The 21,919-nt window shown below is 35.1% G+C and overlaps 1 protein-coding gene across 1 annotated transcript in view; it reads right to left on the reverse strand.

Annotated features, from left to right (window-relative positions):
* Positions 1 to 1,654: 1,654 nt before the first annotated feature.
* Positions 1,655 to 21,919, reverse strand: part of FSIP1 (fibrous sheath interacting protein 1) — a 77,032-nt gene continuing 56,767 nt past the window's right edge. Inside the window, exon 12 of the mRNA XM_088145059.1 lies at positions 1,655 to 2,197. Within this exon, the coding sequence (XP_088001185.1) occupies positions 1,655 to 2,197 (543 nt within the window). The remainder of the gene's footprint in view (positions 2,198 to 21,919) is intronic.

Here is a 21,919-nt window from a genome sequence, read left to right on the forward strand (position 1 = left end):
CAGATGGACCCAGTGTGCAATCTGAGGATCTTCTTGGACTCACGGATCCTGCTCAAAGAGCAGGTGGCAGCCACGGCTAGGAGAGCCTTCACACATCTTTGGGTTGTGTGCCAGTTGTGCCCATTCCTGGACTGGGAGGCTTTGCTCACAATCACTCATGCCCTTGTGACTCTCGTCTGGATTACTGCAATGCGCTCTACATGGGGCTGCCCTTGAAGAGCATTTGGAAGCTTCAACTGGTATAGAATGCAGCTGCACAGGTAATAAATGGTGTTGGATATTCAACATGTGTAACACCACTACTGTGTGAGCTGCACTGGTTGCCCGTATGTTTTTGGGTGCAATTCAAGGTGCTGGTTGTCACCTTTAAAGCCCTTCATGGCTTGGGACTGGATTACCTAAGGGTCTGTCTTCTCCCAATTGTTTCTACCCATCCAGTTTGGTCTGGCAGTTTGGGCATGTTATGGGTCCTGTCAGTCAAGGAATGACGGTTGGCGGGGACCAGGAGACGTGCCTTCTCTGCCGTAGCCTCTGTCCTCTGGAACATTCTCCCTTCAATGATTAAGATGACCCCGACCCTGCTGGCTTTTCATAAGGCCTTGAAGACCTGGTTATGTGCCCAGGCCTGGGACCCCGAGTGTATTAAGAGCCCTGTTTCTTGGCTATATTGATAACTATGGTGATGATTTTTCTCGGCTGCCATATATATTTATTTTTGTACTGTACTATAATTGTTTTAACTGTTTTTATAATTGTTCGCTGCCCAGAATCACTTGGTTGATATGAGTGGCTATAGAAATCAAAATAAATAAAAGGCAATAAAAGAGACACCTACTCTTTAGCTACATTATTAATCATTTTTCTGGATAACTAAGATATTTCTAGCCCAATAACTAGGGCTGAAATTGGTATAAATTAGAAGGCTGTTGAGGCTCATATAGATCTTATCTGATAAAGTCATCAAGTCATTCAAATTGTGAGGAAACAAAGATTAACTGAATCTTCCAATTAATGCAATTGATACAGATGGGAAACTCATATTTGAAGAGAACAATGAAAACCTCAGTGGCATGCTTAAAAAACTTTGCCATGGAAAAAGAGGTATAGCTAATATCCTTATATAGACTGAAATTTAAGAGCTCTATGCATCATAGCAGTATTGTTGTGGTTATATATTTAGGACAGATTGCCAAACAATTCTGATTTGTAATAGGAAATATATCTATCAAGATACTATTACCAAGTAAGGTTAACAATTATGTACTCTCTTTTTCTATGATTTAGAGCTTTTTTATATTAAAAATGCTATCAGCTGACCTTTTTGGAAACTTTTGTACAATTTATCAATATAAAGAACAGAAGGAACATGCTTGCCTATTATTAAAAAAATAATAACAACATATGCCTATCCCAGCTAACTGCTAACTGACAAAATCAATCATTATTTTTAGTACTCTTTAAAAGAGAACTAATCTTCCTATTTATGTCAGTTAAAGAATGTGAGAAAACATTTTGAAAGGTTCTGCTATTCCCAGCGTAATTTTGCGCTTTATGAAAGGGCTTTTTCGCCCCACCAGTATAATCATCAAATAGTGCATATGTTTGGTGAGAGCCTGCTTGACTTGCTTGGACTTTTAAAATCATAATCAAAAGCTTATTCTAAAGTTATGTTAAGAGCCTCACCTCCTCTGGTTTTCAGTGGCATGCTAGGAATGTTGGCATTTGTGGATAGCTCATTGTTCACGCTGACACAATAAAAAGGTTCATCAAGAAAAGGAGGCTTTTTCATCTTGTCTGTACTAAGAACTATTGACATGAAGTGGTCTTCAGAGCTGTTAGCAGTATGTGCTGCCTCCTCTTGTCCTTCTTGATTTTCATTTCCCTTTTTTTCCGACATGGGAAATTCAAGAAATGTCTTGCTGAGATTACAGCAGGAGACTATACTTTCCTTTGAAAATATATCTTTATTCTCACCTCCAAGCATTTCCTGGTTTGCTGGCCGTTGAATATCATCTAACAGTTCATTCCTAGAGTCTGGCATATTGTCTTCAAAGATGTCACAACAAGGACTCATCCTCTCAAGAGAATGTTCCTGACATTTTGTCAGACCAAGACTGCATCCTCTTCTTGTGCTTTGCATACAGTCTTCCAGAAGGGCATTAAGTTGCTCTTCTGAGAGGCAAGGAAGTACATCTGGCTGCGAAAATAAGGGAAAAGTTCTCCCCATCAAAATGAAGCTATAAATAAATTCATCATAAAACAGCACAAAGTAGCACAGAAAAATAACGGTAGCATTGATCCCTGATGCCAAAGGTCATAAATTAAGATCTGGAAAAAATAAAAATGGCCAGATAATGATTCAAGACATTTTCAGTCTGACTTGTTATTAGAAATATACTTGTCACCTTTGGATTTTTTAAACAAACAAAGCATACACGAACTTGCTAGAGCAATGAAATGAAGTGCTCCTGAGAGACAACACCTCACAAGATACCCTACGATAATGTGAGATCCCTTTATTAAAAATGTAACTATTTTTTTCACTGAACTGACACTAGACTATCATTGTAATTCAAATGAATACTACCTTAAGACTAATGTATATTTTAAGAAGGATTCAAATATTAATTCCTAATAGATATTTTATACAAATTACTGAGAAAATGGCAGGCCAAAATCCCTCAAACAACTTTGCTCAAATTTAAATTGTTTTATGATAGTGGCTTTAATCTACCAGATTTTCAACTCTATCACTGAGGTTGCATTCTAACACCTATATTTCTATGGAATGAGAACTTTTGTGGTTATTATCCTCCAATTACTTTCTAACTGGATCCAGCATGTGATCTCTTTGAAAGATTGGCAAGTCTGAGCATCAAGTATAATAAAAAGGGATTTTCTTTTCCAGACTTGAAAGCTGCTCGATATAGTAGCTATTAATAGGTAAGCAGTTTGGACCCAAAATAATGTAAGAAATTGAAGCCATGGTATAATCCAAATTTGAAGATAGCAGCCAAGATGTTTTATTGGAAAGCCTGGGCCAAACAAGGGAAAAATATTTTTAAATCAGTTGATTTATAATGGTTATTTTAAAAACTTTGAGAGATGATGTTCTGCCTATGATGTACCTATAGCCTCTGCTGGGCAATCTATATAAATGAAAATGAATGCACAAGGTAGCATGGTCCAGATGCCTTGGCAGCTTTTCTTATAAGGTGCAATGCTGGAAGTGAAACCAACTGTTCAGTTTTACTTGGAATTAAAGAAACAAGATGAAAGTTAGCATTAGTTATATACCAGAAATGTAAAATGAAAAACTGGAATATCCAATCTTGGAAAATCAATGGATCCAAGTCTAGAAAAATGAAAAAATGAAAAAACATACTCCTTATGATTTAAGAATGAAGTTAATTCAGAAAATATTGCTTTGTGTTTATTCCTACAAGGTATACATAGCTGACTTTGTTGATGGTAACAACTGCTAGAATTCTTTATGGCTCTCATTGGGAATTATGAACAATCCCTTCCACAAAAGAATGGCAAATTAATGCCGGCCGTGAAAGCCTTCGACAATACATGGCAAATTAAGTTACAGCAACAAGCATCAATATCAAAACTTACCTCATGTCTGAAAAACATACCTGATCTAGAATTTAACTCAGTATGGAAAACATTACAATGTTATAAATGGGTTTGTACCACATCTGAAGTTTGAGTTTTCCTAACATGATATTCAACTTTTTAATAATCTGTTAAACTTGCAAAGTTTTCTAGATTAGTCAGAAATCATTGTAATTCTTTTATCTCCTTTTGTAATTTACAATTTGAGTAATATTGGTCACAGTTGTTAATTATCGTACAGAAACCTAATTCTAATATTGCCTAATTGTAATACCATCTTAAACCTTCAAACTGATAAGACATTTTAATATGCAGATTTCATTATTATTATTTTATTTCAAAATTTTATAGCAAACTTACGATGAAAAAATTTCCTTTTTTTGTTTTTCCCTCTTTTTCCCTTTTATTCTTTTGTATTTTCTGAATGTATCTGTAAAATTAATGAACTATAAATTATAGCAATAATTTAAAAAGAAAATATTTCATATTTATTGTTTCATGTTTATTGAACCCCTCAAGGAATGTTTAAAAAAGATACCAGATTTTCTATTTTGGTGGTATAAGAAATTTGAGGGCTGTTTAACTGATATGATTTGCTTTTGTCCAGCCAGAGCTCTGTTTTGGTTTCACATTTACAGCATATGTTAATATAATTTTGGATAAAAATATAATAGTTAAAAATGTAAATATGATGTTAAATTATACAGTATTCCTAAAAGATGGAATTTGTCATTTTATGAAGCATTTGGCTTTATCAAATGTGATACTCAGCAAAGAGGATAATATTACATAAATGGAAAGAAACTTATCTTCCTGATTTTAAGGAATGATTTCAGATATGTTTGTTATCTATTTTTAAATATCTTTATAGTCCAAAAACTAGAAGATGGAGCAATGTGTTTCTATATGATATAGATTTAGTGATAAGATGAAGGACCGAATAAATCCCAAATTGATATTATATGGATTTTTATATATTCACATATTTTGTTTTCCTGTTCAGTTTATTTTAACTACTATGTAGGTTGTATCATACTGAATAATCAGTAGTGCATTTTGTTGTGGTTTGTTATATCTCAGCAATAATTTAAAAAAAAACACTGACAATGGCCCACTGAGTCACATCTCATAGACTGTACAAAAACTAATATACATATAACAGTACATCTGTAAACTATAAAACTATCAGACCAAGGTACCTAACCACATAAAGGAATCAGGAGACTATTATCATTTAAGTAGAGACTACTACAACTAGTTTCAATAATTGCATATTTTTAAAAAATTGCCCATTGCTATATTTTTAAAGTTTCTTCATGTAATTCTGAAAGATTCCTTTTGTATGATCTCCAAAGATCCTTAGTTAGTAATAGGTAAATACTGGCAAACCACTTCCGAAACACTTGCCTTGAAAACTGCAAGGACTCGTCCAAGCAGTCACTGCAGAGTCGGTAACGACTGAGCGCAGATAAAAAAAAAAAAACCCAACATTTTATTATTTCTATTTAAAGCAGCTAACAATCTGACTTCTAAACAAAAAATCAAAACATAGGCATAAAATGAATAAAATTTCATAATTAAAATATGAAAGTATATAACTAAATATTTACATAATAAATAAAACATACTAACAGATTCAGAAGCAGCAACACTGAATCAATTAAATCAATAAAACATATAAACTAATTAAAAAGTCAATATGTAGTATAGTAACATTGAAAAGTTAGATGAAATTGGTGCCTACTAAATTCCTAATTAAGAAATAGAAGGTGGCAGATTTCCACATGTAAGCTCATTTAGGCACCACATATAAAAAGCCTTGTTTGGGATGATCACCTGCATTATCTATAAGGTTTTCCATTTATGCTCCAGAGAAATTTCATGTTCCTCTTATCTGAGCAAAAATCAGCACATTGAGTGCTTTAGGAATATAACCAATTCTTCAAATAAACCAAAACTGGATTCAATTCAGCCAATCATTTTAATTCCTTGGGTTCAATGGGAGATATTTATATGCATATTTAACAACAACAGGCAAATTAATGGAGCTTAAAGGCTTCAGTTGGTAGGGTCTTGAAGCTATATAGTAATGGTTGGATAAATTTGATGAGATTCTCTAAAATATAAAGATGAGAAGTTAAAAGAACAAAAGGCAATATATTAAGCAATGTTTGGATGTAGTGAGGCAAAAATGGTTTCAAGAATAGATTGGTACTGAGAGTTATACTGAATGGCATTATATGAAATAGATTTAGCTATATTTCCCTTACCTTTCTTATTTCATCCCTTTATTTGGCTTGTGATTTTTTGTTCCTTTTTTGAACTTTACATAATATTATTCATCTTGAAAGGAACTAATGTGGGGACTTTGTAAGTATGTTCAATTATTAGCCCTTCAGGTAAATGTAAAAGGAACAGTTTTGTTGTTCAAATTCAAAATGAGTTTAGGTTTTGCACATAATTCTCTCTTTTTTTCTGTATCCAGGAACAATTGCCTATTCAGTAGATTTAACAGTAAAATAACTCTTCCAATTTTCTCTAAGGGGGTTCCCTTCTTCTCACGTTTCTTGTTGGCATCCTTATACAAACAGTTCTTGACAAGAAGAAAATCAGCTGAGACAATCAGCACATGGCCTGACATTTGGATAAATAATTAGAAGATTAGGTTATGTGTGTGAACCCACTAATTTTCTGTTTAACACTTGGTAGTCATACTATACATCATTATATAAAACTGTTAAGCCTGTAAAGTACTAGCTTAAAGAACACATCTATGTACAGTGGAACCAAACAAAGCTCCAGCAACAGAAATCCCATCTCATTTCTTAATTTTCTGTTGACAATGGTAAAATGCCACACCTTAATTGTATGTTATTGATGTGACTAACAGCGATGGAAAGAAAGGGCAAAATCTGGCCAAAGTCAAGCTCTCTGGGAGCTAATGGGAGAATTAAGTGGGAAAATTCAAACCTCTCACTGAAATCACTGACTTGGTTTCCCTGGTCCAGTTGAACTTTTGTGATTAGCAAGTTTTTACTTCTTCTTGAAACAGGCAGAAAAGGATGATGTGCAAGGAGACCAGGGAGAATTGGGGTGGGGTGTTTGCACTAGTGTCATAGTAATGATGTAGGTGAAGTTATTCCTATTCCTCCGGATAAATAAATATCTGCCTCAATCTATAAGCATTCTTGGTCTTCTGTTAATAGACTAGACAAAAATTTAGCAGACAGTTTCTCCATTATTGCATTTTCATGTCATGAAACACTACTATTGGTGCATTATAGCATGGCATGCAGTTATCAGAGCACAAAAAAAAAATCACTGCAAACTTACTATTACTGAGCTGGTTTTGACATGGCATTAAGACATGGTTTGTTTAATACTTTTTAATAAAAATTGACAAAGTTTGCTTAAATTGCTAAGTCATAAGCCACTATTTATTCACCACAATGCTAGATTCACACAATTAGCTAAACCAAAAGTAAACAAACCACATTACAGTTTAGTGCAGTGTATGAATCCAATCACTGCCATTCCTTAATTTATTTCACCATTTTTGCTCTGGTCTTTTACTGCAAACTGGAAGCCCTCTGGAAAGCACAATTACTGTTACAGTCTTTCAATATTGAAAACATTTAAATAAATATTTATTTGATAGCTAAATTAAATATATTTAAAGGTTAAATATTTAGATATGCATTTTGAATAAGAGACCCATCTGCTTATCTTTCATAAAAGATGGCCACATTTAAAGAAGGATGAATATTAGCTGTGTAGTCCAGATAGAACTGTAGTAAGTAACGGGCTCGTTATTTTTCTTAATTTTCACGAGGATGCTGTATCTATGCAGGCTACAGTTTTTACTGCAAAAATAGAGGGTGGGGGCTGGGTAAATTAAACAGCTCCTTATTCATATCCAGTCATGCTGGATGCCCACTAATGAGTCTTCCTGCCAGGCTCTCTTTATGTAGCTGGAGGCGGGCTACTAGCATGGTTCTCCTGACCCAAGATGCCATTTTCCACCTGACAGTTTTTGAGCTTAGTTACATTCCTCAGTCGTATGAGGATATAGGATAAATCCAATCTATAGGACAAGTCCTCTGCATGTGGTAGGAATGTCCATTCATAATCATCTTGTGCACAAATCCTCTTGGAAATCCAGGGTTTCTAGTTCAAAGTTTTACAGCTGTTTTCTGTGACAGCACTATAATGGGGACTGGTCATCAACAAAGGATAAAATGTGTTACTTTTTATGGTTCTGTATATGCTCTGTATATAGATAAGTTTAAAATCTAATTTCAAATAGCACTCAGAGAAAGGAAAGAATGTAGTTCAGTTTGCTTCTAATACAAATTTATCGAACATGTATTTCTAGAAACAAAATAAGAGTAACAACACACATATTTTAAAAATCGTACTTCTCTAAAATACATTATTCAGATCTCCAAATAACAAATACATATAAAGTTGAGGGCATTGGAGAAAAGTGTGCTTCAAACTTTATATATTGCTAAAAATAACATCAAAAGTCCATTATATGAAGAAACATTTCTTTCAGAAGTACATACAATGATAACATTGAATGTTAAGGCTGCCCAGAAAGGGGTCAACTGGAGCATTATGATCCAGGCCCCTGCAAAGGAAGGGATCCTATGGATACAAATGACTCCACCACCACCCTGTCCATAAATTTGCTCACTAGAGACAAATACATGCATAGGTCCTTGTAGGGGGAGTGGTAGGGCCCCTAACATCTGTTCTACGCCCATAAATGATTAGAGTATTTATTTTATTTTATTTTTATTAACATTTTTATACCGCCCAATAGCCTAAGTTTTCTGCAGGTATACAGTGGAAGAAAAACTATTTGGATAAGAGAGAAAGAGAATGGACAAGAAAAGTTCCTGGCATTTCAGTATTTAAAAATTAAATTTCCTTTGCATTCAATAAAAATGACAAGAATGTCAAATGATTGAATTATTATATGGGGTTTGTGAATCAAAGAAAGATGTTGAGACTTTTCTTTTTCAATAACTGAAATCATGAAGAAGATGTTATATAATAACAGCTGAGGCATTAGAAGGGAGAGTATAAAAATATTCAGACACGGCTTGTATGTTTTTACTAATGGGCAAGTAGGATTTGGTATACAGTTTTTTATCAGGAAGATGGCCGGAAGATATGAGTATCTCCTGCTCCAGGGAAGATAATCCCAGTCTGGATCCCTCTCTCTCTCTCTCTCGCTCTCATATACACATGCATACATACCACATAAATACTTACAATAGCAGATACACTGAAACATTTCCATTATAACATGGGAAAATGGATCCCCAAAGACCATGCAATAATAGCAGATCTGTGTCTAAATGTACAGCTCCCAGGAATAAGAGTCTAATATTTAGAGACCAAAAGAGATTTTTCAATAAAGAATGCAAAACCTCCTTCTGATCTTTTGCTTAATTCCCTGGAGCCCTCTTCCTGAAATACTTTTCTACTAACTATGGATCTTTTTGTAATTCCATATATGTGTGCATATATTTACATGCACACATGTACAGTTCCCTTCAAATTATTCTTCAAGTATATAATCTATGAACACACAATTATAACACACTACACAATGTAAACAATCTATATGTTATAAATCTGGCATTTTAGTATTCAATGGCTTTATATTATTCTTTATACAAATACTAATGCTTTACGGTATATTATTCCTTATACTAAAATGGCAACTCATGAAAGAAACAAACAAGAAGATATACCTATAGAGGCAAACCTTACAGAGGCTCTAGCTCCCTGACTTACGCATCACTTCTGCTCTTAAATCAAACCTTCAAATGTGTCCCTTTTTCAAAATCACTAGGAAGACCCAGATGTCAAGAGACAAATCTGTTACTGTCATATGCTGTTTCAGTCTCACAAAGAAACCTTTCAACAACTGATTCAGCTTGCTCAGATACATGCATGTGCGTGCGCACAGTCTTTAATTATTCCATATCATATGCCAGCAGATTTTATAAAAGTAAAATATGAATCTTGTTTCATCACATAGTCCTTAGCTGTTGCTCTGACTTCAGTTAAACCAGCTCTGTAAGCCAATATTTCAATGTGTTTTGGCTCTTTTCAATGATAAAAAGCCACATATTTTTAAGTACGCTTTTATTTTCTACTTAGATGTCAAGTGATGTCAATGCTTACCATCTGAGTGTTTACACTGAAGATGTTAGGAAAATCTAGGAATAACATTCATTATTTTTGTGAAATTTTAAAAAGTGTTTGTTAACGGATGCTTTGTATGATTAACAAAGAATTTTGAGCAGTAAGTCATCTTGTTATTTCAGTTCACCAAATACATTTTTAAAAGCTTCCTTTATTCTTATAAAGGTCACTTTCAGATGAATTACAGAAGGAATAACAGAATGAATTCCTCTTTAAAGGGGAGGAGCCTCTTGCATTTCCTTACTCTATGGAAATAAGTCTTGTTTGAGTGGGCTCTAAAAAGCTCACAAAAGCCTGATGCCATCTTCCCAGTAAGAGTGGGGGGCATGAAAGCCATCAGACCAATGTTCTGACTTATTAGAAGGCAGCTTTCAGCATTCAAAGAAAGTTCAAGTGAACTAAAAAAGTTTTTTTTGAAAAAAAAAACTGCAAAAAAGATTAGACATATGGGCAGTATCTAAATTTGAAATATAAATAAATAAATAAATAAGGTGCAATCTTAGTCACACTTTTAAGAAAATGAATGCCACTACATTTGATGGAGCTTCCTCCCAGATATATGTGCATATGACTGCAGTTTGAGAAATAATTTGGCAAACAGAGATTGCTTAAATATTCCACGATTAGTTTGTTAGGGAAAAAACGGCCAATGATCACTGGCATCATTGTGTTGCCCATTCTTAATTTATCCCAGATGTACAAATAATCACCACCAACTACACATAACTGACTTCCCATACCTCCAATGCAATCCCTACTGTAACCCATTTAGGGCCATCATTTAATTATTTATTTATTTTCCATCATGGACCAGGACATGGAAAACCAGAAAAGGGGAGGGGGGGGAGAACCGCCAAGCTCATTCATGAAAGCTTATACTTTTAAATAAAATTTATTAGTTGGAAAAGGTGCTACCAGACTGCTGATGGTTTGCCACCATAAATTATCATTATTTGCCTCCTACAAGGCATTACGTCGTCTTTATTTATTTATTTATTTATTTATTACATGTATATAATAAATGTAATACATAATATCAACAGACACATAGAGATAAACAGCATCTACACACTATTCAAAAGAGACAATAGAAAAGAAAAGACCAGAACATCTCCTCACCAGCAATCATCACCCAGATAAGCAAAGGTCACCACCAGGCACACAATCAAGCAAGGAACAATGCCCTAATGAAGGAACTGCCAGAGGAACAAAACAAACCCCCACCCCCACCAACACTGGAAGGGCAGGCCACTGTATATAAATAGAGAGCAAACCCCATCCCATTCTAGCACTGAAGATGTTACCTAGCCGGGTAATGAAACGTTTGCAAGAAAAGAACCAAGTTCAGAGAACCCCAAGGACTCCACATTACATTTATATAGCCACCCATCTCACACAAAGTGACTCTGGGTGGCATACAACAATTAAATAAAACAGGAAATAGTTTAAAAATTCATTATAAAAAGATAAAAAGTAATTATTAAAATAAAACTGTTATCAAAATTTTTAAAATATACCAACCCTGTGGAGAGAGCAGAGTATCAATCATAGTGGAACTATCTAAGAATGCCTCTGGTTCCCAAAGACCCCCAGGTGTGATGACACAACCAGGTCGTGAGGGACTTCCTAAATGACAGCAGGGAAGGGGCGAGCCTAACTTCAGGAAGGAGAATGTTCCACAAGGGCGGAGCCACGACAAAGAAGGCCTGCTTCCTGGGATCCACCAAATGCAAGTTCCTGGACGATGGAATCCGTAGCATATCTTCCCTGCCAGATCTAATGGGACGGGCTGATGTAATCAGGGAAAGGCAGTCCCTCAGATAACCCGGCCTCATGCCTTGAAGGGCTTTATAGATCAAAACCAGCACCTTGAATTGGACCCAGAAGCAAACCAGCAGCCAATGCAGCTCACGAAGCAGAGGCATAATATGTGCTCACCTAGGAGCACACATAACTGTCCGCACCACTGCATTCTGCACCAGTTGAAGTTTCTGGATACTCTTCTAGGGCAGCCTCATGTAAAGCACATTACAGTAGTCCAATCTGGAAGTCACTAGGGCCTGCTTAGCTAATTAAGCTAAAATGCATGCTAATAAATAGCAAATGTTTCTACTCAGAATTCCATACAATCTTTGTTTCCTCCTGGTTTGTTACTCTACCAACTCTACCCTTTTTTATTTCTTGTTTTTATTGTCATGTTTTTCATGTTTTAAATCATTTGTAAACTGCCCAGAGTCACTAGGAGTCAGAAAGCATATAAATTTAAGATGATGATGATATGCTAATGATAATAATCCTTTGTTTGTGTGATTATAAAATGATACACAGGGCCCACAAGATAGCATGTCTCTTCTTAGGGCAAGAAAAAAAAGCACATGGTGTAAAAACAGTTTCTGTTTCCACTTTCTGATAGCTATGTGAATTTATATGAATATATGTAAATGGATAGGAGCAGGTCTAAATAATCTTTTAACTGATGTTTAACTGGCACATGTACAACACCGTTATGCACTGTTGGTTATGTTTGCTGTTTCTGACTCATCATGGGAGGATTATTTAGTTTGAACTTGCACTCAATACTTTTTAATTCAATAAGCATTCATACTTAGCAGTAATGGAGAAAAATGAGCTCAGACAAGTAATAAGAGATTTACAAGGCTATTACAGCATTTGGAATTATAGCATTGGAACATCATTCCCCCTGAGGTGAGGTTAGCCTAATCTCTGTTAGCCTTCCTGGAGGTCCTTAAAACATGTTTTTTTCACCAGCCTTGGGGATCCCAGGGACAGCCTGCAAGGTGGCTGTATGAGATTAAGTGATGTTTGTTCTCTCACTTTCTTGGGTTTTATCTGTTTATTTATTTTATCTGTTTATTTTTTATTGTTTTTAGATTGTTATGGAGTTTTTAACTGTTGTTGTGTTATATATGTCATCCAGAGTCATGTGTTAGTGAAATGAGTGGTTATACAAATATGATAGATAGATAGATAGATAGATAGATAGATAGATAGATAGATAGATAGATAGATAGATAGATAGATAGATAGATATAGATAGATAGATGACAGATGATAAACTCTTCAACAAGGGTTTCAAAGGACTTCATGTTTTTGAACTACGCTCAGAATGAATCAGAACAAAAATAAGAAATGCGGTAAAAAAGAAAGTTGGGAGTTATTTGATTCCTCTGACAAATGAAAACTACTGCAATAGTATAATGCTACCCTAAACTATGTGACTTAGTGGGAGAGTGATTGTGACTTGGCTGATGATTAGATTATTTTTCCCAACTGATTTCAGGAATGGTTAATTTAAGTGTTCCTCTTGTGGGTTTTCCAAAGAGTAAAGATTTATAAGCAAATAAGCAATGTTAAGTCTGTGCTCTTCAATTTAACTAAAGGAAAAATGTATACATTCTCCTTAATTCAATCTGCAACAAGAATATATAATAAAAGTAATCAAAGGCTTTTGTTCCTGGTACCTCTGGCAGTATTTCCCAGTTGGACTATGTAGTTCAGAACAAAACAGTAGTTTTGAAGCAAGATTTTGGGTAAAGTTCAAGCAAAGTGTAATGCACCAAAGTAGATGTGTTTACAGAAGCCATCTGAGCACCATCTTACCAGTGTTCTTTCTCAGGTGGTTTGGTTGTTATATAAATCAGATGATCACCATCACTGTTGCTGCTGTCCATTTGCATTTCCTTTTCCTTTGAGACCTGATTTACACTGATACATAGTTCATGTATGGACTATGGAAGGAAGGAAGACTACTCCTGATTTTCTTTCTAGTGGCCAGAGCATAAAAAAGCATAGGAGAACAAGAAGCAACAGCAAGGATGAACAATAGCAGCAGGGCCTGGAGTTCTGAAGATTGATAGCTGCTAGGGTGTGGGACTTAGAATATGTCCAAGATGCAGATCCCTAACATAGGCTTTACATAAAAGGAAATAGTATTTTTAAAATATTCCTTCTTAAAATAGACACAGAGGAAAGGACATATGCATTTAATACAAGGCAGCAATTAATAGGATAATCTATTAAATTTTAGAAAAAAATACAAAATTAATGGGAATTCCCTGACATGAATGCAATCTAATATTTTTGACAATATGCAAGTTTTCACAATTATTCACCAACCTTATTTTTAAAGCTCTTGTTCAAAAAAGTTTTAAAAACCCAACGGTGTTCCCAAAGGTAAATATATATTTTGATCACAGGTGCTTTAGTTTTTCTCTCATTTTCTGTTCAATTACCTTTTATGGTGATTTAATAACTCATTGTAAATTCTTATTTTTAAAAATGTAGGTTGCAACGCTAGACACACTTTACAGAAACATGTACGACAAATTCTTTTTCTTTAAATAATTTTATTAAAGATTATAATTGCAATAGTAAAAACTAATACAAACTAAAAGAAAGAAGAGTAAAAAGAAAGAATAAAAAGTACAAAGAAAAGAAAAAATGTAGAGTAAGAAAGAAAAGAAAAGAATATAGAAAAGAAAAAAAATATATAAACAAGTGACTTCCAACCTTTATCACAACGTATAAACAATTTTAGTAACTTTTCACCTTCTCTTAATTTACAACCAATGATCTCTTCATCCAATGTCCCATCTCTTATCTATAAACAAATCCATAAAGCATTGTCATTTCAGACCTGGTGTCAGCAAAGGTCCATTAAGGGTTGGCAGAAATAATAACATATGTATTTTAACCTTGATCAGATAAACCCACTTTATATTCCTTTTACTTCTAACAATCTTAATCTTTAGTTCATTCAAGTAATGTCATAGAACTTAATTTCTTTTCAGTTCTTTTTTGCCCCTTCTCACAACATTCATCCAAGCTTTAACAAACTTCTTTTGTAAATCCAATATAAAAGAATTATCCAAGTCACCGTCTTGGCTTATTATTTGTAATTCCCTTTTGACTTTTAAAGCATCTGCCAATTTCTTTTGTATGTCCAAGGAAAGATCTTTTTTCATGTCATTCTTGTAGCCTGTCATTTCAGTGTCAACTCTGTCTCTATCTTGTCAGATAAAATTTGTTCCTCTTCTGCCATCTCTTCCATAACATCTTTTGGACACAGTCTATCCACAGAAGCAAACATCACTATTGACATTGTTGATATTAACTTCTGATTCCATTTTTCAAAGGTGTCCTTCAGTATTTCCAATGTTATAATATTCTGTATCATTCTGTAGCTGTTAATCAGGTTTGTGTATTCTTCTTTAATTAAAATCTTTAGTTTCTTCTAGTGTCCAATTTCTAAAATTGCTTATCTCTATTATGTCTTAGAAAAAATTCAAAATAAGTCCACCTTCCCACAGGAAGGATTCTTTATAATTAATTCCAAAATCTTATTTCAATTTTAACTGGACCCTTAATCCATTTATAATTTTCTAAAACCAAAATCTTAATTACCTTTTTGCTATTTATTTTAATTTTTTAAAGTTCTTAAGTTTGTAGTTAAAATTTTCTTTCATTAAGGATTGAAGGCAGACTCACCCAGTGTTTTCAGACTTGTCAATCCAAAGGTCTCTTATAGGTGGAAAGCACTTAACAAGCAATTTCCAAATTTGATTAGAAAAGGAAGTATACAAACTTACTGTCCTTTTAAAGGCACAACCACAGTTTGAGCAAGATGGCTGTTCCCTTATCTTCCATTGCTCAAAACCCGCTGGAGACCGTTATCTTGTGATCTCTTCATGAGGAGCAACTGTCTGGAGCACTTGTGGACAATCTCCTGTCCTCTCTTTGTCCGGAGAGGTTCGAAGAACCAGTCTACTCACTGGCTCTTTGTTCTTCACCACGATCGTCAGCTCCCCTTTTTACAGCGCCATCTTCAGTCTGCCATTTCTTCCCCCAGAAGCCCAGAAACATGCACAACAAATTCAATGAGTATTTTCTTTCCTTTTTTTTAGTAAATGTGTATAGGATTGTAGAACCATTATTGCCTGGGTAAAATAAATAGTTAAGGATTTCTATTATCTTCTTTTGGCTGGAATTCCTCAAAATTATACACCCCTTGCTGAGCACAGCTGTAATCTGATGATTCTCACAGTAGCCCACCAACACCTTTACAGAAGCCCTGGAGGAAAGATTCTCATGGAATCTTGTAAAGCAATTCACATTTTTTCTAACTCCACCCTTGACCTCTCATAAATTGAGCTCTTCAGCTCTGCCAAATTATTTCACCTACAACCATTTTGAAATCTATGACCATATTCCAGCTTTTCCCAAAATAATTGCTTTGACTGAAAACTATTAAACAATGTTTTCTTACCTTTATAGTGGCTAAATGATTGAATAAATCGCATAAATTCTTTAAGAGTCTGCTTTTTTCTTTTAATTTACTCTGACCCCCAAATATCAAATTATTATAACACCAGTTGTAATGAAATGTTTGTCATTCCTTTTTCCAATAAAGTATTCAGATGAGGAATAATGCAAGAAAAGTTAAATAGAAGTAGGAGCGTTCAATGTTTTTCGTGTTATTTCCCATTGTTTTTATTTCTTTATGGGAATTAAATAACATTTAGCTCTTTTCTCATATTTCTTTGCTCATTACCTTTGATTTCACAGCATTTAATAGTATCACAAAAATTTTCTTAAACCAATTCTGCCAGTTCTTACACTGATATTGTTGTTGTTCAATCGTTAAGTTGTGTCTGACTCTTCATTACCCCATGAACCATATTGCGCCAGGCCTTCCTGTCCTTCACTATCTCCCTGAGTTTGCTCAGTTTCATGCTCATTGCTTCAGTGATGCTATCTAACCATCTCATCCTCTGCCGTCCTCTTCTCCTTTTCCTTCAATCTTTCCCAGCATCAGGGGCTTCTCCAAAGAGATCTCTCTTCGCATTAGGTGACCAAAGTATCTGAGCTTGAGCTTCATTATCAATCCTTCCAATGAGCAATCAGGGTTGATTTCCTTTAAGATTGACTGGTTTGACCTCCTAACAGTCCAGGGGACTCTTAAAAGTCTTCTCCAGCACCACCGTTCAAAGGCATCAATTCTTCGGCGCTCGGCCTTCTTTATGGTCCAGCTCTCACGGCCATACATTACTACTGGAAAAACCATAGCTTTGACTATGCGGATCTTTGTTGGCAAAGTGATTCTTTGTCGGCAAGGTGATACACTGATATAGCACACACCAATTGCCTAATTTCTGCACTATAGGTAGTCCCCAATTTAAGAACAAGTTCCATTCCCAAGGTCTGTACTTAAGTTGTATTTGTATGTAAGCTGGAACAAAATTATTGTATAATAGTGTTTAAGTAGTATTGTGTAATGAACTCAAACCATTGTGTATTTAACTCGAATTTTGCTGCAATAGGCTCCGTTCTTAACTGTGGGTCATCTGTAACCCGGGTGTTCTTAACCCAGGGACCAACTGTATTTCAAGTAGATGAAATGTCTAATTTTTGGATTGTTTAAACCAGTCGTTAATTCAGCTGAACTCTTGTGTGTGGTACATTACACATCATAAAATAACTATAACAGTATTGGGAGAGACTCCAATAATATGTAAGTTCTGTGAATCACAAAATATTCCCCCAGAAAGAATCTCCTGCTATAGGAATACCTTTACCAACTTGGCCTCTGGGAATAAACAACAGTGCTTTGTCCTTAAATCAGAAGTGACTGAATGCTTCTGCAGCACTTAAACGCTTGTCAATTGAGGTACAAGTTGCTGCTATGCTCTGTGTTTGCTCCTAATCAGGAAGCAAATCTATGGGGAAATACAGAGAAGTACTGTTGGAGACAAATGATTTTTTTATCTTTATGCATGCTAAAACCAACTAGTTGGAATTGTGAATGTGAAGTGTACCTCCTATTCTAAGGTGGGAAAGTATGTCTCAACAGTCAAAAACTGTTAGTACTTCAAGCTGTCAGTTACTTGTACGCAATTTATTTTTCGAAGAGGAAGGAACTAGTCAGCTAAAAGTCAGATAGAAATCAAAGCACGGAAATCAACATTCATTGACCGTAACCAATGTTATACTCCAGAATGGGAGTTTATACTCCAACCCTACCTGAAGTGCTATAACCTGATATAAGTAATGATATGAACTTCTTATATAAAAAGTATGTGACAGAACAGGTTCCTTCATTTTTAAGTAACCTTAACTTGCTGGAGGAATGTGAATGTAAGGGCAAAACTGGCAAAAAGAAAAAAATGCTTATTTCTTCCCATGCTTATTAATTCTCCCTTTCGAATGATTCCCAGTTTGTTTCCCCTTTTTAAAGATCTTATTGCCTGTTTGAGAGCTAGACTAGGCAAGGTGAGAAGCAAAGGACTTGAGAATGGATTGGTCCGTTATAATAACAATGTGCAGGCATTAAAGACTCAACCTGCCAAAAAATAAATAGCCTTCAGCCCATTGCAGCACGCAGGCAAAAGAAAGCATCATAGGATTTGAACATGGATCTGCTATATACATGGCTCAAATTTGGTAGCTACTAGTTTTGTTTTACTAATGTCTTTTCCAGTATCTGCAGTAAAACTTACGAAGAGTTGTAAGTAAGGCACCTGTGAGCCTTCTACTTTAAATATTGGTCTGGCTGATCAGCGATCAGTATAGGAACTAAAAATTTAGTATTAATTCTATACCAGCAACCACAACAGACAGAAGAAGGAAACATGATAAAGAATGTATATGCAGTCCTACTTCAAATCCGGCAAGCTCTTTCCCCATGTCTCCCTATCCAGAGAAGTCTTAGCCTTCCTTTTCTCATGTCCCCAAGTCTCATCTGTTGAAGGCTGTTGCAAGTTTACATTCTGTGCATTCCTGCTCTCCTGTCCAGACAATTCTCTCCTGCTGTGCTCAGATTCTTCTGCCACTAACACAGCCCTGACAGTTATATCTAATGAGCAGTAACTTGTTCTTGTGGGGAGATGGAGGGATGAAGAGGTCACTCATACTAGATCTCTATAGTTGTTAGCCATCTGGGATGCATTACATTGAAACCCTGTCATATATTTAATAAATAAAAATGATGAATAAACAAGAATGAAGTTGAAATGCTACTGACAAGATATGAAAAAACAACAGTCTTGAAAAAACAGCTTGACAAATCACATTGTATCAAGAATCCCTTAAAATAAGAGGTTACATTTCTGAACTAAATTGTTTTTTCATAACTTGGACCAGTAAGTTACTGTTCTTCCTTCAAATTCAATAGGAATTTTTATTATACTGGTTATTAAATCAGCAGGCAAATATTTGGAACAGGTCTTCCAAGGACTTAACAAAGGATTGCTTTGTTTCACAACAGAGGGCTCTTATGGAAATTATTAGTAATATTTCTCAAACATTAGTATAGTAGCTTAAGATTATGGAAAGTCATTTCTCTTTATTTAATCTGCCAAAAACAATTATGAATTTAATAGATCTATTTATTGAACTCGGTTAAGAAAAGATTTCAGGATTCTCCAGCAAACTATTCAACATTAAGAGGCTGATTGACTGACTGATTGATTGATGATTTTAGTAGCATGCCCCTATCCTAAAGGTTTACTGCTGGTTTATACACAAAATTACATCTATCTTTATATTACAGGTAGTCCTCAGGTTATGACAGCAATTGGGACATGGATTGCTATCACTAAGCGATTCGGTCATAAAGCATGACATCATGTGACCGCATCACTTAGCAACGACAATCCCAGCAGTCCCAGTTGCAGTTGTAACCCCAAGATGTGCAGGTCGTTAAGCAGGAAGCAGCAGGAGTCTCAGGTAAGGAGCATGGGGGCGGCACTGCTCACAGGGGGGTGAGCAGTGCCGCAGAGGGGCGGGAGAAGCTGGGGGAGGGCTTGAGCGGCCCAGTGTAAGACATGTGTGAGTGCAGGAAAGCCAAGGGCACAGCACAGTGGAGGCACAGGAAGGCCAAGGGGTGGATGGCATGGTAGGGCGCAAGCGCAGGAAAGCCAGGGGGTAGATAGCGCAGTGTGGCATGAGCACAGGAAGGCCAGTGAGATTTATCAGAACAACTTGTGATCCATTGATTTTGCTTGTGGGAAGCTAGCAGGGAAGGTTGCAAATGGCAATCACATGTATGTGGAACACTGCAACCATTGTAAGTGTGAGCTGGTTGCCAAGTGACTGAATCGCAATTATGTAATTGCAGGAGTGCTGTGACGGCTGGAACTTCGAGGGTTCCATCCATACAGCAAGTACCATTCATACAGCACCATTGCAACTTCAAACAGTTGCTGAACGAGTGGTTGGTAAGCAAGGACTACCTGTATTAAACTAATACAATTTTTTTTTTTAATATGCTCTTGAACTAAAAAAAACTCTTCAACAATAGAATTTAAAATTTATCTGAAGGATCCATCTGAATGGCAATGGAGTTTACAAGACTTAATTACAGTGTCAAAAGCAGATGGAAAATGGAACAATTATAGCTTCTAAAATCCTCAGCTATGAAGATTTTGAATAGCGTCATTCAGACAGTCACACAGGTTTGTAAAGTAAAAATATAAAGATTTATGCATCATGAGGTTAGCACAATTGATATTCAACTATAGAAAATCAAAGTACGCAATACTGTATATTGCAGTAATTTATATGCTTAGTAAACACTTCAGTGATGAGTGTGTATACTGTAAAGTTATACTACTACAATGCAACAGTAATAATAATTAAATGCTTTAGTTTTCTTTCTTGCTTTTTTTCTTTTCTTACACTTCTTTCTTTATCTTTTTCTTTAGATTTGCTTTTTACTTTATGTCAAATTCTCCTTCCCTCCCTCCCTCTCTCTCTCTTTCTCTCTCTCTCTCTATATACACACAGTATATAAAGTAATAATAATTAAATGCGAAAACAGAGAAGTAGTAGCAATATTGATTTGAAGCTGAAAAATACTTGCAGTAATTATAGGAAGCTCTGTTTTTCCAAAGTAATAAATCTCACCTTATACTGCTTATGTTGGTTTATGTAGCTTATAGATATAGTTAATGTATGGGGCTTTCCAGAGTTTAAAATAACAGCACTTCTGTTTATATGCATTCACATTTTTATAGCACAATTCTTTATAGTGTTAACCTATTAACTCTTTACACAAATGTTACATGTTTTTGGAATATGATGCCACACACAGATTAATAAGTAGAAGCTCTTTTACCCCCAGAAACACAGTATTGATTCTAGTGCATTCTACAGAATTGGTTCTTAGATCAGGATAGTGCTGCATATTTTATCGGCTACTCCGTCCCGTGGGGTTCCTGAAGATCATAAATTGCTTCTGGAATAAAATAATTGTTTATTATTCTGCATTATTTGAATAATCGTAATAAAAACATAGTAATTTAACATTTAGATTTAGTAAGCTGTATGTGACCATGATTTTTTTTTTTCCTTACTGGACATGTATCATCTATTTTGCTATTTTATTGGAGCTGGGTGTTAAACAAATACTAAAAAATAAAATAAAATAAAATAAAAAATAAATACTAAATCACATACAGAATCATCAATTCTAATTAATATCAGTAATATTAGAATAAAGGAAAGCAAGAGGATTGTGACTAATTGTTAATTTTGATAAGACAAAACCATAAACTACTTTTTAAATGAGCTATTCCAATCTATTGTACTGTTTCAGACAATTCTGCCTAATATCTGATAAAGAGGCTTTCCCCTCTCTTCAATTTAAAATTAAAATTAATTAAATTAAAAGCTGAGTTGTCCAGCTTTTCAGCCTCACCAAAAAGACTGCTTTTATCTGTACTGCCTCTACTGCATTCTATTGAAGCTGTACTTTTATTGTGGCATTTTCACTGGTATAAGATCCAATGGCGGGCATAACACACAGCCATATCTTTTGTTTTAAATAAATAAAATAGAACTTCTCAGCTAGTATCCCTCAGAAGTCTAAAAGCAGGGCATGCAATCCACATAAGAGCCTTCCTCCTCTGTTTGCCCCCTGCGCCTGGTATTCAAAGTACGCTGTCTTTGGATTCCATTTAATAATAAACTGTCCATCATAAAATCTTTTAAAGCTATGCTATTTGTGGCAGTAGCATTCTTGAGTTTATCATGTTCTATATGATTTTTTTTTCTT

The sequence above is a fragment of the Python bivittatus genome, unplaced genomic scaffold (assembly GCF_059951505.1).
Source record: "Python bivittatus isolate LINGU-HERP-01145 unplaced genomic scaffold, Pbiv_v1 ctg000480_np1212, whole genome shotgun sequence".
Lineage (NCBI taxonomy): Eukaryota > Metazoa > Chordata > Lepidosauria > Squamata > Pythonidae > Python > Python bivittatus.